Source organism: Pseudorca crassidens, chromosome 8 (genome assembly GCF_039906515.1).
Source record: "Pseudorca crassidens isolate mPseCra1 chromosome 8, mPseCra1.hap1, whole genome shotgun sequence".
NCBI classification, from domain to species: domain Eukaryota; kingdom Metazoa; phylum Chordata; class Mammalia; order Artiodactyla; family Delphinidae; genus Pseudorca; species Pseudorca crassidens.
In genome coordinates, this window is record NC_090303.1 from 40,041,991 (window position 1) to 40,059,465 (window position 17,475).

The following is a 17,475-nucleotide window of genomic DNA, read 5'->3' on the forward strand; positions in this document are numbered from 1 at the left end:
CTGTCAATTGTGGCCCATGGTGGGTAATGAATTCAGTTTAAGGGGTCTTTGACAGAATTTTAAGAATGGAATAAAAAAGAAGAGAATAGGTTAACACAGAAAACATTGGCACAGTTATGAAACCTAGTGTGTGTGTGTGTGTGTGTGTGTGTGTGTTATTTGTGCTGGATTAAGATGTAAACTGTTTTTCTTACTTTTCCTTACTATTGGCCTTGAACAAAAATAATCTATAAGCTATTAGTGTAGAATAAAAAGGATAAAGTTGCTAGTTATGAAACGCTGGGCAGTTCATCTCCCTAAGCCTGTTTCTCATCTGTAAAATGGGATTAATGCAATCTCCCCTCACAGGGTTAATGGGAGAATTAACTGAAATGATACATGTTCAAGTGCCCAGCATGGTTCCTGCCACATAGTGTACATTCAATAAATGGTACATTTTATTAGTAGTAACGTTGTGACTACTAAACTAATTAACTGCTGGCTTTTCAGCATGCATTAAATTATACTCCTGGATATCTTGAAATGGCTGAAGGAAATCACAGGTGTTCAATCAAAGTTATACATGGAAAGAGATAGACCAGAGCAAGAGATGTGGTCAGGTGGAGGTGTGCTGATGAATGCCAGATGAATGACAGGCTTGTAGAACTGTATTTGGTTAAGATTATTCCCTGCATTCCAGTAACTCCTGGTTAATTAGGAATCAAGTAGCCATTCAGCCCATCAGCCATCTAACCCACATACCTTTTATATGGCCAAATAGACCTCAAAGAATAATTGGGGTTTACCGTGAGGTCTTGTCAGATACATATGATCTGGTTTCAGAGACTTCTCTATAAGATGGAACTATTTATTGTGAAAGAGTTTCGATTTAATTATCAGATACTCTGCAGTCGTCAGCTGTTGTGAACAGATATTCGGGTTCTCTACCCTTGTCTTGGAATAGGCACAATGAATGGATGTAATAAATAAAGTATGGACCATATTAAAACCAAACTACAGTTGTATGTTCTTACCTCTCTAATTAAATCTGTCATGTTTATCCAGATTTTTGTTTATGTTCTCTTTCTCTCTTATTCATGGGCAGATTCCTTGATGGCAAAAAGGATGTCTTATTCACGGTGCTGGCAACCGTTTGACATAAATACATGTTTTTATGTATGAATGATTCCTGACCATCAATATATAAATCATATTGGGACAGACTCACATTTCTTCAGTTTTTTGTGAAAGACCATTTTTCAGTCTTCCCAGCTGATTCACAGCTGTCACTGCCTAAGGCAGAGAAAAGTGGAATAGGAAAGTAGTTCTTCATGCTTTGAAATCTGTCTACCAGCTAACTCTGGGCGATAGGATTCTGGCCCAAACACCATCCAGTGAGTAGGCAGAGCAGTCCCTATGTCCCCAAATCCCAAAGGACTCTCCATTACTTAAAAGAATCATAGAATGTCTGTCTCTGTTATACTAGAGACCGAAGAATTTGGTTATTTCACGCCTCAGAAGTATACAGTTTCTCTACATGGTCTAGGCATTATCTCTCTATTTCCTTTGTTGGTTTTTGTTTGAGAGCACTGTGAATATTTTTAAGTATATGAAGACAAATCTTTTTTTCCAGGTCTGAGAATGAATAAAGGTGCCATCACCTCTCCCCGTACTTCTCCAGCAAATACGTGTTCCCCAGAAGTAATCCACCTGAAGGATATTGTCTGTTACCTGTCTCTCCTTGAAAGAGGAAGACCTGAGGATAAACTGGAGTGTATGTGTTTCTTCATTTAGTTTACTTATCACGGTTGGGGTGGGGGGATATGACTGGATATTGACAAACTTAAAATTGTATATACTAAAAAAAAAAAAAAAAAAAAAAAAATTGTATATACTGTGGTTGTTTACATTCTTATTAAGTAAAGTGACCTTGGTTAATAATTATAAAAAAATCCTCCAATTGAAAATCAGACAATTAAAAGATACTAAGAATCTATCAATTTTAGGTTATTATTGATCAAGGTCCATTTATTACTGAGTATTTCTTGAGCATGTTTATCAATTGATGGTTTTTGTTTTTGAATTTGCTCAGTTTGGTAACCAGACGATATTGAAAAGTATCCTTTGTGTTGTTTTGAAAATACACTTATTTCTAGTATGTAGGAGGTCTTCCCATTAAGCAGAAAAAGGGTTCACTATCCACAGGCAACCTGAGCCTTTCTCTCTGGAAATCTTCCTTGAAACCTTCTGCACTAACTTTCGTTGCGGTGGACAAATAATTTCTTAAATGCCAAGCATGAGAGTTTCATTTCTAGAAGTTGACTGAATATTATAAATAATTAAACAATAGCGTTTTTTTCTTTTACCATGTAGCAGGCGTTTCAGGTAGAGAATTTCAATCTAGTTGAAAGGAAATAAGTGCTCCCTTTAATAAAATACAGTAACTGAGCTCTCTCTGGTGGCAAACTGTACTCATTGCAAGGCAAGAAGATATTTTTCAAACCTTTACTGCAAGCCCCGTCATTTAATAATCTATTCTATCTCCAAAGCCCTTGCTAAATACAGAGCTGATGGTTTGTTCAATAAGCTGATTAACCTGATTGTATTAGATATCATTAAAATGAATTAAATTTTTTTTGCTACTGAAATGATAGTAAAGATAATGAATCCTAAATTTGACATTTCTAAAGTAAATGTAGAGTATTGTGACACCTCAGAATTATGACTGGGTAGCATGTTTAGTTTAACAGTAACTTTCGATAATATTTCTCTTACTAATAAAGAATTTAATGTAATATGATTATTTAATAGTAACACCTGCTTAAGTTATGAATAAACCATATTAACATCATTCTTTAAATACATATTTATTAGTTCTAAATGTTGAATATTTGCATTTCAAGATTTATTTGTTTTCCTAAGAACCTACAGAAATCTCTCTGATTCCAAAATAAATATTAATGTTTAGTGAATTTTTATTGAAGTAATGGCCAGAGAGAAAGTTTTCTCAGGTGTTATTAGGACTGTGTTTGGGATGATTTTAAAAATACAAAGATTCGGGCTTCCCTGGTGGCGCAGTGGTTGAGAGTCCGCCTGCTGATGCAGGGGACACGGGTTTGTGCCCCGGTCCGGGAGGATCCCACATGCCGCGGAGCGACTAGGCCCGTGAGCCATGGCCCCTGAACCTGTGTGTCCGGAGCCTGTGCTTCGCAACGGGAGAGGCCACAACAGTGAGAAGCCCGCGTACCGCAAAAAAACAAAACAAAACAAAGATTCTATTCCAGGTCTGAGAATAAATAAAGACACCATTACTTCTCCCCAACATGGTCTTTGTGATCCAGTTTAATTATTTTTAGGTCAACTGCAAGTATTTTGTTTTTAAGGTAGAATTCCTAAGAGGTATGTTGTAAGTTCTCAATGTGAATCTGTGTCTCAGCAGTCCTCGTCCACAGTTGCCAGCCATAATGTTAACCCACGAGTGATTCAGAAACACTTGATGAATCAAGTTGAACCTGACCTGCCACTTACCTCTCTTCAGTGTTATCAATCTCCTTCCCTCGGTTCTTTAAGTTTTCCAGCTCTTTTTCGAGCTTATACCATTCATTTCTTTAGACTTCCTGCATAGACAGACTTGTTACCACCTGGCATTACTTCTGTGATTTTCACCAGACTCTTGAAAGAAAATGCATTTCAATTTCAGAAACTCATTAAGGTTCTAGCTCTGTTCTAGTTTTCTTCTCTACTCTCCTCAAGTGTGGAGGACCTTAACCTGGTCCTTACTCATCTGGAGCTTGTGTTTGTTGGTTTGTTTTCTAAATGCCAGGCTTTTTCCTACATCAGTTAAATCAGAATCCATTTCTTTCGCCCAGCTTCTTAGCTATGTACTTATACATTTTTCCCTTCTATAGTTGCGCGTTTACAAATTCCTAACATTCATATAGTATATTATAGTTATAGATTCTAAAATTTTTTCAATGTCTTTAAAGAAATCTAATGGTTGTTCATTTAATATATATTTCCAAAATGGTTATGACTTATTAAACATAATATATACTAGAGGAAAGAAGAGAAGAAAATAATTAAAATTAACACAGAAGTAGATATAATCAAGCATCTAATATAGTTAACTTTTGCAGGTGAGTGATGTTTTTGAATCTCAATTTCTAAGCAGCTAAGCAGAAAGGAGTACAGACATGTTGCCTTAGGCCAGAGGTTCTTGAACTTTATCGCACATAAGAATCACCTGCAGGGCTTATGAACACACAGCTTGCTCTGCCCCAACTTGAGTATATGTGATTCAGCAAGCCTGGAATAGGACTTCAGAGTTTTCATTTCAGGTCATGCTGATGTTGCAGGGACCACATTTTGAGAAGCATTGGTTTATGCAGTTCCTTCAGTCCAATGAAAACACACACACACACACACACACATAATTCATCTGAAACTACAATTGTTCTTGGAATTGATGGTGACATTATTTGATACGTTCTTTTACCTGGGTTATTAGATAAATTAATGACATGTTTTAAATATTTTTTCCCCAAAAAACAATGTTTTATAAATCTATTCAGTGCTTACTGCCCCTTCTAATCTCCCCCACCTCTCTTTTCTGCCAGGCATTCACAAAATGTTTAGAATAAAGCATTCTTTTTTCATTGAAAGGAAACTAACAAACAAACGCTTTTGAACTTTCCACTGATTATATGCCATTTCTTCAACTTGCTTTCCTTCACTCAGTCTTTGACTCAATCCTAATGCCTCCCTGTGGTCTTTGCCAGTGCTGAGGCCCTGTCAAGTAGAAGGTATTTATTTACCTGTTCCCACGAACCCTTGGAAAGTATGTGTGCGTGCATGTGTGTGTGTCCTGAAGTTGTGGAGGAATTCTATTTTTGTCTTGGTGGAAGTTACCAACCATCGAGGTGCATAGATAAGAACATTGTACCAGGTCTGGTTTGCCCTCTTCACCTTAAGCCCACTACAGTACTTTATGGAGAGCCATTCAATACATCCCTCTTTGAGTCTCCTTAGATTCCTCAAATACTGTGACCTCAACTCCATTTTATTTCAGTCACCCACTTTTGTTGCAATACCCCAAGTCTTTTAATTCCCAAAGACTGCTCTTATTCTATAAATTTAAATTCTAGTATTTTGCTTTGACCACAGCCTAAGCTCACGTAACTTTTTACTTTTCTGCTTTGAGTTTAAATATAGCATAGCACAGTACGCAGGAGCCTGGACCCTTCACTTCACTAACTGAATGAATCTTAGCTTTGACCCTTACTATCTGAGTGACCCAGGCACATTGTTAAAACCTCTCAGGCCTCAGCTTCCCCAGCTGTAAAATTGGGATCATAATAATGTCTATCTTGTATGTTTGCTATGAGAATTAAATGAACCAATATTTGCTCACATAAATTCCTTCACATTTATGTGAATGTTAAATGAAATAAAAGTAAGTTAATGGGCTTCCCTGGTGGCGCAGTGGTTGAGAGTCCGCCTGCCGATGCAGGGGACACGGGTTCGTGCCCCGGTTTGGGAAGATCCCACATGCCGCGGCTGGGCCCGTGAGCCATGGCCGCTGAGCCTGCGCGTCTGGAGCCTGTGCTCCGCAACGGGAGAGGCCACAACAGTGAGAGGCCCGCGTACCGCAAAAAAAAAAAAAAAAAAAGTAAGTTAAGAATTCTTGCCCCTTGACCGCTTCACTTCCTCCTAAACTTGCTTGCTGCTTTTGGGCCTCCCACCCCTTCAAATGTAGACTGACCCCGTAATTCGTGAGGTCAATCATTCCTTCTCACTTAGTTTTGAACATCCAATTTATTTGCTCATATACTGAGCTGCCAGAGATTTTGTGAAATGATAATATAATTCTGTGGATTAGAACTCTTCTCAAAACCTCAGCTGGCCTTCAGTGCCTTCAGTGTTTCTCTGGTCATTGACTTCTCCTAGTTAAAGGTTCATTCAGATGCTTTGTTACTTCAAACACCTACTTAATTAATCATCATCTCACTCATTAGCTGTAAATTCTTATAGCTTTCTCTCATGTTGCCTAAAACTTGTCAACTTCTATACCTGTTCTTTCCTCTTCTTCTGACTCAGGAAGCATGTGTCCCTTTTGTAGTTCCCTATTGAATAATACATCAAAGTAAGTCCTTAACTTAGCATCCATAAACTAATCTGGCTCCACAATTTGACCCCAACCTACTTGGCCAGTCTTGCATTTGGCTATGACCTGCACAAAAAAGTCCCATTCATATGAATCTACTTTTTAATTATCAGACAAACCCTGAACTTTTCCACCTTCATGCCTTTGCTTATAATGTGCATTTGCTAGGGGTGTGTATCTTTCCCAGTGTATATCAGATCCAGTCCAGTCTACACTTGAAGCCTAAGCTCACATCATGAGTCCTCTTGCCATCTCTAATCAGATTATTTTACTCTCCTTCCTTGTACCATTGCACTGTGTGTAACTTCCCACTCTAGCACCTACCACTTATATATGTGTGTTTTTCAAAAGATAGATGCTCAATAAATGCTAGTTAAATGGAACTGTATTGAAGTCTATGGGTGCTTGACAAGAGGAAGATAATGTGAATTATTGAAGGCATCAAATATTACTAAATTTATACTTTTATTTAAAAGTATAAATGTGGCATTCACATTGGGATTAGAGTTTATCAAATTATTAATGACTTAGCTAGAATAACTTTAAGTTAGCTTACAGTTACTGAAAATATATCACTAAAAAGAAATCAATAGGAAAATGTCCAGAAAAATACACAGTTGACATGCAGATAATGAGGACTACCCTGTATGTTAAAGTTACAGCTCTGTCTAGTATTAATCTTAGAACCACTGAAATTTAATATTGAAAAGTCCTCAAATATCATCTAGTTAACCTTCCTATATTGTCAATGAAACATTTAAAGCCCAGAGAGACTGGTTATTAATTACACCACCAGTTTAGCTATCTGTGACTAAAATGTATGATTTCTGACCTGCTGTATAGGTGCCCTTTTTATTTTGAAAAGCTGCCTTTCCTTGTTTAGATTATTGTTTCTTTTTTTTTTTTTTTTTTTTTTTTTTTTTTTTCCAGTACGCGGGCCTCTCACTGTTGCCTCTCCTGTTGCGGAGCACAGGCTTCGGGCGCGCAGGCTCAGCGACCATGGCTCACGGACCCAGCCGCTCCGCGGCATGTGGGATCCTCCCGGACCGGGGCACGAACCCATGTTCCCTGCATGGGCAGGCGGACTCTCAATCACTGCGCCACCAGGGAAGCCCTATTGTTTCTTCTGTGGAGAAAAGAAGAAAGTATAACACCATTATATTAGATGTAAAAAACTCCAAACAAATGATTTTCACCTCTGCCCTTGTGGTTTATTAGATAGGTCTTGAAATACATAAAACAGTAAAAAATTGTGAGTTAAACAAATTCTGGCTTAAATGCTTTTTAAAATATATACTTTATAATCTTTTAAAACAATTTCCATAATAATATTTTCATATCAATAACATATTATACAAAGTACAAAAACATATTCTATGGGAAAATAGATTAAAAACTTGCACATCTTTTGGAAAAGAAACAAATTCTAGATATAAAGAATTGCCCTCATATTGTGTAATGTGCCTTTCCTTTGAGCTTTTAACCAAATTCATGTGTGGGCACATAATTGTTTCTATATAAAGTGTAATTGCATGAGCATAAAAATAGAAAAAAATGTGGGTTAAACTGGTTTGTAACTTTTTAAGAGGTACCCACCTTTGGAAGCTATCATGTTGACAGAATAATTTTAATATTGGGCTTAAATTATTTTTGCACCTAAAAATCTATATCCTTATATGTTGGTTTTAAAAATAAAACCTCTTTGTTCAGTGATTCACTTGACCTTGGAGACTAACTTTACTTTTAAATTCTAAGGAAAAAATAGTCTTATTATAATGTTTGAGGATCACTATTAATTTTATCAGTATTATTCAGATATGCTTTTAAAAGGGAAAGGTTCTATAGGCTTACCAAGCCAAACAATTTTTATTTTCTGTGGTGTTAATAACTGCTTTTTTTTTCTCTTTATTTGATTAGTTTCTTAATTCCTGTATAACTAACTAATTCCTAAATCCTCCACCATAAATTCTGGTTTGGAAACTTGTGCTCTCCATCTATTCCTTCATCTTTTCATTGTTAGTTACCTTCTCCTTTATTTTACTTGTTCAGTCTTTCTGAAATCACTATTATTAGATGTTCAAACTCCATGACAGAACTTTGACTTATTATATTTTTTAATTTTCCTGTTTTCCAACTTCTTTTCTTTTATGTCTTTCATTTGACATCTGGTACATCTTCTACATCTAGGACGACTTTTTTTTTTTTTTCTCTTTCTAGCATAATTTTCACTTCACAGAGAATCCTTTTTGTTGTCAGCACCATCCTTATTTGCTATTATTCTTATTCATGGATTGAATCTTTCCTCTTATTTATAAGGTTCCCGTCTCCCTGCTTTGCTGGTTTCTTCCAAATTACTTCGTTTTGAAACAACTACTTGGTGGTTGTGGGTAGGTGGGTGGGTAGATGAGGTTTAAGTCTGACTCATTAGAGATGAGCAAGGGGACTTAACATTTCTCAATGTTCAGTATATCCATTTTCACATGATTACACTCTTTGGTATTGGACCCCTACCATCAGAATGCCTGAGTACCCTGAACTCAGAGTCCCTGTCGCTTGACTGCTAAAAAGCTCAAAGATCCAGTCTTCTTTAAGGTAGAGGGCTGGCATACCCTCAGGTGCAAGCCGTGAGGGGTAGTGTTTAAAGGTCTAATTTCTTTTCATGAAGATTATGTTTCCTTTTCTGTGTGAATCTGCGCCTCCTCTTTACCACCAGCTTACGTCTATATTTCTCAGCTTTCTACATCGGACACCATATGTTTTCCAGCTTCTAAAATTTTATTTTTCTTGTCTCCTCTCACGTTTTCTTTGTACTTGTGGGTTTATGCCTGTTTCATCCCTTACTGTTACTGTAGTGGACCTTCAATAGAAAGGCAATGTAACTATGTGTGTTCAATATTTCTTGTTTTGCATGACCCCACTACAATTTTAAATTAGGAAAGTAGACTTACCTCTGAAAACTAAAGTTCTAGAATTCCTCTCTCGCATCGGAATCAAAGGAAAGTTTTATCATTGATTTATAATTGGTGAGATTTAGACTACAAGATACTTAGTGCTCAATATATGTATACTGTTTTTATTATTGCTATAATTATTAACTAGAACTTAAAGTTCTCCAACTTTGTTCCTTGGTGAATTAGACAGGATTTATAGATAGCCATTAACTCCTATTAATGTGTGTAGAAATTAATATAAAAATATACTAGGGCTTCTACTTCATACAACAGTAAAGTGTTCTCAGACCAACTTTTCTGCTAGAAACAACTAGAACATTTAAACTCAATTTTTTTTAAAAAAAATCTGTTTGTAAATTTTAGGAAATTATCAAGGCAAGTTGGATTTGTGGGTTAAATTTCTGGGAGCAGGGAGCCAGGCTTTTGCCAGTATTTTTAAACTGTAAATTCTTAGGCACCTGAGAGGCTGAGAAGGTAAGCAGCTTTGGTAGACTGGTCTTGGGGAAAAAACTTGAATTCTGGAGTCTTTTTAGAAGGCATATGATGGTCTCTAATTGTGGTTTAAATTTCCATTTTCTTTACAATTGATGATGTTGAGTACTTTGTTATGACTGACTACTCACCTCTCTTCCATTTTTGAAGCATCTGTTCGATTTTTTGCCTCTTTACTAATTGGGTTGTTTGCTATTTTATTACTGAGCTAGGGTTTGCTCATATATTGTAGAAACAAGTCCTTTGTTAGATATATGTGTTCTGAAAATTTTTTTTCAAATCTGCAGCTGGCTTATTTATTTTCTTAATAGTCTTCTTTTTTTCTTTTTGATGAGCATAAGTTCCAATTTTGATGAAGTTTAATTTACCTATTTTTAAAAAATCTTTGATGGTTCATATTGGCTTATGTTGAGGTTATGAAGATATTGTCCTGTATTTTCTTTTAGAAGGTTTATAACGCTGATTTAATGTTAAAGTTTAGTTTCAAAAAATTTTAGTTTTAAAGTTAAAATTCTGTTAGACCTAATGTTTATGTTTGGTGTGAAGTAAGGGTCAAGGTACTTTTTTTTATATGAATATCCATCCAACTGTTCCATCATCATTTTTTGAAAAGACTTTTCTTATCTCATTGAATTGCTTTTGTCCCCGTTGACCATAAGTGTGTGGATCTCTATCTATATTCCTATTTCCCATTATTCTGTTGTGTAGCCCTTAGTCAGCATGTCACTATCTTGATTCACTTGATCTTTAGCAACTCTTGAAGTCAGGTCATGTAAATCCTTCTGATTTGTTCTCCCTTTTCAGGGTTGTTTGGGGTATTGTAAGTCTTTTTTATTTTTATGTAAGTTTTAGAATCAGCCATGTTAATATTTAAAACAAAGCTACTGGTATTTTTATTGAGATTGTATCTGTTATATAGAACAATCTGTGGAGAATTTACATTTTAATGATATTGAATCTTCCAATTCATGAACATAATACATCTTTTCATTTATATAGGTTTTCTGTAATTTTTCTTGATGAAGTTTTATATTTTTTGCACAGAGGTCTTGTCCAACTCTTGATAAATTTATCTTATATATTTAGGTTTTTCATGTTATTGTAAATGATATGTTTTATGTTTCATTTTCTAATTGTTCTTCAGTAGTATGTAAAACTGCAACTGACTTTTTAATCTGACCATATCACTAAATACATATACTTATGTATATTTATATATAAACATGTCTTAATATTTATACATTATATAATTTCTAATATAAAACATATACCCTATATGTTATATAAGATCTAATTATATAGTTATATAAGTTCTAATATAAGATATAATACATATGATATATGTTCTAATAATAAGATATAGATAACATATCAGTTACATAAGTTCTAATACGTATATACATAATGTAAATTCTTATATATATATGAACTATGTATACATATACGTTCCAATTCTTTTTGATGATTCAATAGAATTTTCTAATGGTACAAACATATCATTTGTAAGTAAAGATAGTTTTAATAACTCTTTTCTTATACATATGACAACCCATTACTGCTTCTTTGTGGACAGACAGAGCACCTTTCAGTGCTACCATCCCTACCACACACCCCTTTCTTCAATTACTGCTGTTGCTGCTGCCTCTCATCAGCATGGATTCTGTGAAGCCCCTTTTTTCTTGGATCACTAGCATCTGATTAATCATCTGGGCTTGTGCTTCTGATTGGTAGAGGCTGGGTCATGTGCAAACCCTATTTTCAAGTCAGGCTAGTAAAGGAAGGTATCTGGCCTTTCATCTGTTATTGTGCTTTATAAAGTCTGGCTTTCAGAATTTAGGAAGATGTTTCAGATGCTGCCCAAAATGAATGACAGGTACCACACACCCACCCCACTTGTGTGTACATCTTTGAGCTCATGTTTCCAACAAGATTTACCAGTAGACATAGGTGAATGTCCATATACCTGAGCTGTATGAAATGGTTTAGCAGTCATTTACTCCAATAAGGATTAACAGAGTCACAAGCATCCCTCATTCTAAAATATAGTTAGGTTTTGGAAGTCCTTGCCTTGTTCCTGGTACTTAACCCCTTCTCTGAATGGTGTATGAATTTTTGCCACTTAAAAAGGTATTTTTACCATTTTATGCTATGCTAGAAAATCTTGAAATGCTTAGTATCCATGTTGTGGTAAGTTTTTTTGTTTGTTTGTTTCTTTCTTTCTGAATTTTATTCTCATTTCATATATAACAGAGAACAGTTATCATGGTTTGCAAATCAAGATATTTATATTCTTTAGCAAACCTAACATTCTATCCTTTAATTCAATAGGTATACATTTCCACTTACATTTCAACATCTTTAAAGTCTGTTTCCATTTTACAGTGAATAGAACACGTTAGCTAGATTGGCAGCATTTTTTTCCTTTTAGTGATGTGCAGACTAGTTTTGCATCTTATAAATATCTTAGATTTTTTGAAATATAATACTTATTTTTAAATATAAAAATAACAATGAGTTACAGATTAAGGTCATTGCATAATTATGTCTCCTAGTTGTCAATGTCTTTGGTTGATATTATAGACTTCAGACATCAAGACTCTCCAGGAAATTATACAAACCCAACACAAACCCTCATTTCCACTCCTCTATTTTTACAGCTGTGTCATTCTTCTCTGTTTATCTCAAAACGGCACCTGCAGCCTCTTCTGTAGTCTCCTGGTGGTGTGTGAATTATACAAGGGAATCCTCAGGCCAGGCATGGACCTCTGCCATCCTGCTTTCCTGAGCTCCCTAGCACAGAGCCAATAGTGTCTTTTTCCTCATTTGATTAGTTCAAAGAGTGGTTACCCTATGAAACTACATCTCCGATTTAAACAAATACACCATTATACCCATGATAATAATGCCATTTATGTCTTTGCATCCCCTATCAGGAAAATTCCCTTATTTTGCAGTAATTTTTCCTTTCCCATACTGCTTAAGGATTAATTGAAACAATGGCTTATATTTGTGTAGTGACCTACAGCTTTTGATACACCTTTGTGTGTATCATCTCACTTTCACAACAAATGTGTCTTTTTTTTTTTTTAATTTTCATTGGAGTATAGTTGATTTACAATGTTGTGTTAGTTTCAGGTGTACAGCAAAGTGAATCAGTTATACATATACATATATCCAGCTGACTTACAACATTATGTAAGTTTCAGATGTGCAACATAGTGATTCACAGTTTTTAAAGATTATACGCCATTTATAATTATTATAAAATATTGGCTATATTTCTGTCTTGTACAGTATATCCTTATAGCTTATTTTATGCATAGTCGTTTGTAGCTCTTAACCCCTATCCCTAACAAATGTGTGTCTTATGACAGGGTGATTATCCTTATTTTATAGATAAGAAAACAGCGTTTGACTAAGCTCACATAACAGTGGATGGTAGATTCCAAATTATAATTGATTTCCAGACCTCTGAATTAGTTATTTCTTCTTATCCACTCTGTCCTTTAATATTCAGACTCTGAATTCCTTCTCTTCTGTTATTTTGAATTTCCATTTAATGATCTTGTAATACAAATTTGAACAAACAATAGCACTTTTTAGTGTTTTCTAGCTATATAACAAAAATTGGTAGAATTTATATCTGATATCCAGTATTTTTATTAATGATTAATTCATCTTTAAGCTTGAGAAATGGTCCCAAAATCAATTGCTTTGAGGAGGGGAGGGATTTAGTAGTATTTGTTTTTGACAGAAAATAAATTTTAAAGAATATGCCTTATTCTAGCATTGATCTTACTCACCTATAATCTTTTTTTCAACACCTCTTTTATTTCTAGTTATGTTTCGCCTCTATGACACGGATGGAAATGGCTTCCTGGACAGCTCGGTAATTTTTTTCTTCAAATTTTCTGTGAAAATTTCAGAGTAGTTTGTTCTGAAAAATGCAATGAATAAATTTATAGCTATTACCACAGAAGATACAATACAATTTCCATGCACTCACACAGCATTTTTATCATCTGACTTTTTGAAAGCAAGTGCTCTGAGGAAACTGTTAGGATTACAGTTGTTCTATTGAATAATTTTACTACAAAAAAGTGACTTTTTATGTACAGAAAGATAAAAAAGACTTCAACCCTGTGTGAATAAAATGTAAGAGAAAGATGAGACCATTGATCTAAAAAGAAAAAAAATGTGTGTGTGTGTGTGTGTGTATATATATATATGTGTATATATATATATGTACACACATATATAGGAAAATATCAAGAATACAGGTAGAATTTAAAGGAATTACGAAGTTGATTCAATCATTTTATTATTTTCCCACTTTTTAAGTACTTTTACTCACATATGTTGATGAAATGGGTAATTATATTTAAAACTGCTTTGGCAAACTTCCCTTCTCATCCGATTTTAAATCCAACTTGCACTCTATCTATAATTTTACTCATAAAAACCAATAGAAGAAAAATACCATCTCACAGAAAGTAATAATTAAATGTTTATTTTATTTGTAGTATATGCAAATCATTGACAGTTTTCAGAGGAGAAGTTAGACTCTTAGTTCTCAAATCAGGGCCTCCTGAGTATATCCATCTGAGTTTCCACCAATGATGTATTTTCTATTTAACATTTTGTATATTATATCATGTCCTGTTCCATGAAGGTAATATAAGAATATTAACAAAAGAGTAAGAGTCACATTATGGAAATTTTGAAGTACATAGGTACATGTAAAAAGAAATGTTTTGATATATTTAATATTGATTAAAATAAACATTATTTCTGATAATGAGTTTCTCTCATCATCTGATATGTCTCTCCATGGCAGAACTCAAACAGACTGTTACAAGCAAAGCAGTGAAGTTAGAGACATATTTATGTAACACTGAGTAGGATAATGGTGCATTCGTTTCTCCAGAGAGAGATAAAAATATATAATTCCTACTCTAGGAAATGACCACCAATCTGAATTGATGCTGTGATTGTGGGATTTCTTATGTTAGGGTCTTTCTAATTTTTCAAATGCTGTTATTTTTAAGTGCCTAGTAGTGTTCAGTTTTCCACTTAGGAATATTAAGCAACATGATACATTTGCTCATTTTCTGGTAGCATTTCACGGCTAGAAGTTTAGATTTCTTCTACATATGTCAATATGCTCATTGTAGCATTTCTGACTACACTAATGCAAATTATATTTTTAATGCAGATTTGTTTTCTTTTTCTTTTTAATTAAATTAAAACAATGTTTCTTTACTAGGCTCTTAGCCATGGGTTGGCAGCTGAGTAGAAAATTTAGTCAAATGCTGTTCTTGGTCTCTGGCCATTTTTTGGTTAACATATAGTAGATTACTAGCAATATTTATAACTATATTCCCAATATTAAACAATGAGCTGAGGATAAATAAGCTTGTTTATGATTAAATTAGTCTTTTTTAAAATAAAGGTCTGGATTTAATTTCTGTGATTTTCTCCATATAACTTACTACCCCAGGATATTTCCTTCACTGTCAGGTAGGAAGCGCACCTTCTGATATCATTTGTCTTTGAAATTTAAAGGCTATGTTCATATACTGGAGACACAACAGAAGAAAATTAATACTTTGAGAAATGACCAGTATGTCTAATAATGCTAGTTAATGTTTATTGATCACTTGTGCCAGATAAGATAAATGTATTTCATATAACAGCATATTTAATCTTGGTAGCAACTCTGTGAACTAGGTACTATTAGAATACCCATTTTACTGTTGAGGAAACTTAGAGAGGTTAGATGACTTATCTAGTACCACATGTGTACACAATAGTCCACCAAAAATAGTTTCTGTTCCTCCAAACATATCCAGAGACTTTAACGGTTCCAAACCATTAAGGCATATATAAGCAAAGATAAAGTAACTGGAAGATTAGTTACACACACACACACACACACACAAATTCTAGCCTCTAATTGCAAGGGATTAGTGTTTAAAATTTTTCACATCTGTAATAAACACATTTATATTTGCATTGTTTCTGGGATGACCTGTGTTATATAACATTTTCATGATTTCATATATATATTTTTGGAGAGAGAGAGTGTAGCTTTCATCAGCTTCTCAGAGGGATCCATGAATCCCCCCCCCAAAAAAAAACCCCTCTTTTACTATATTTTCTTCTTCATTTTATGCATATTAACCACGTACATTAGATCAGAGGTTTTAGTAGAATAAATTTTATTAATATACTTTCAAGCCTTATTCTTTATATTTCTTATATTTTAAATTATCATACTATGAAATACCGCTTTTAATTGTCATGGACGGACTACCCTTAAAATTATTAGCATTCACAAAGTATGTTTAATCTTTTCTGAAGATACAGAAAAATTAAAACATTAAATAAATCGGTATGAAAAAATGTTATAATTTATTTAGCCAAGGCATATATATTAACCAGCAGTTCTTCAAAGACTTGACGTTGAGCAGAAGAATGTGAATATTCAGACTAAAATTCTATCCCCTCATAAAATAAACTCTGCATGCACTTAGCCTCCAAACCTTAACCTGAACGCACCTCTAGCAGAGCAAATTTTACCAGTAAATGGCTAGAACCGTCAGTATACGTTCTCAGTGTATCAGAATAAAAATAAAACTCTCAGCTGCCCTCAAACCCTTCCTCCCACCACCCTTCCACACCTGTTTTCAAGCTGTGGGGTCAGGATACTCAGTACTTAAAAATCACAGCTTTTTGTGAAAATATGCAGGTTCCTACTTTCATCAGATGCTGCTTTCCAAACAAAAATTTTCTTAAAAATCTCCTGGAAGAAAACCTTTCTTTGTATAGTTGTGCCCTCTCCTGGTGAAGGTTTCTAGACAGAGTACAAAGGAATGTATATTTAGGCTCTTCTTTTATGTATAGTTAAGTAGGCCTTTAAAATGCAGAGGTATATGTTTACTTTTTATGTAAAATTAATCATCTCACTCCTTTAGTTTTTGAGCTACATGTTGAACAAATCAATTCCTGTAAGTCAAAGTTGAAGAACTTACTAAGACCTTGTATTCATTTTCCCTCTCCTTCCTTCCCTCGCTCCCCTTCCCTTCCCTCTCCTCCAGGAACTAGAAAATATCATCAGTCAGATGATGCATGTGGCAGAGTACCTTGAATGGGACGTCACTGAACTTAATCCAGTAGGTATAGGAATGATTTAACTGTTGGCTACATTCTAGAAGACCCCTTTCTCTTTCATCTTTTTTGCAATCCTAATATATTACTGGCATTTGATTTTTAAAAATTTTTTATTGGAGTATAGTTGATTTACAATGTTGTGTTAGTTTCAGGTGTACAGCAAAGTGCATCAGTTATACGTATACATGTATCCACTCTTTGTTAGATTCTTTTCCCATATAGGTCATTACAGAGTATTGAGTAGAGTTCCCTGTGCTATACAGTAGGTCCTTATTAGTTTTCTATTTTATATATAATAGTGCGTATATGTCTTTTGATAACTCTAAATTACTATTTCTAATCAATAGCTGAAGTGGATTCTGAACAAGAAAAAGTATATGTGGTTTTCTGAAGCCCTTAGTAATAATAACTTTTGCTTTTCTTCCTCATGGAAATTAATTTGCATGGTAGTCTAATATAGGTGTAGGTGAACAGAAGCTGCTGATGACACTGCTAAGATCATACCATGCCACAAAAAAGTCAGAACTGACATGTTTTTTATGATCGCCATGATTTTCCTTATATGGAAATAGCTAAAATATTCAATCTAAAAGAGGATGAAGGCGATTAAGAAGACACTAATGATGGTTTACTATGCACAGTGCACTGTTATCTTTGCATGTGTTATTTAAGGCTCATAACTCTACAAGGTAGATACTACTATTTTATTCATTTTAC

The 17,475-nt window shown here is 34.4% G+C and overlaps 1 protein-coding gene across 11 annotated transcripts in view; it reads left to right on the top strand.

Moving 5' to 3' along the window:
• Positions 1-17,475, top strand: part of DGKB (diacylglycerol kinase beta) — a 797,684-nt gene that overhangs the window by 264,221 nt on the left and 515,988 nt on the right. For all 11 annotated transcript variants that reach the window (XR_010945490.1, XM_067746239.1, XM_067746240.1 and 8 more), the window contains 3 exons: positions 1,613-1,753; positions 13,425-13,474; positions 16,686-16,760. Coding sequence is in view for 10 of the 11 variants with exons in the window: in XM_067746239.1 (XP_067602340.1) it covers positions 1,613-1,753; positions 13,425-13,474; positions 16,686-16,760 (266 nt within the window). In the remaining variant the exon portion in view is untranslated. The remainder of the gene's footprint in view (positions 1-1,612; positions 1,754-13,424; positions 13,475-16,685; positions 16,761-17,475) is intronic.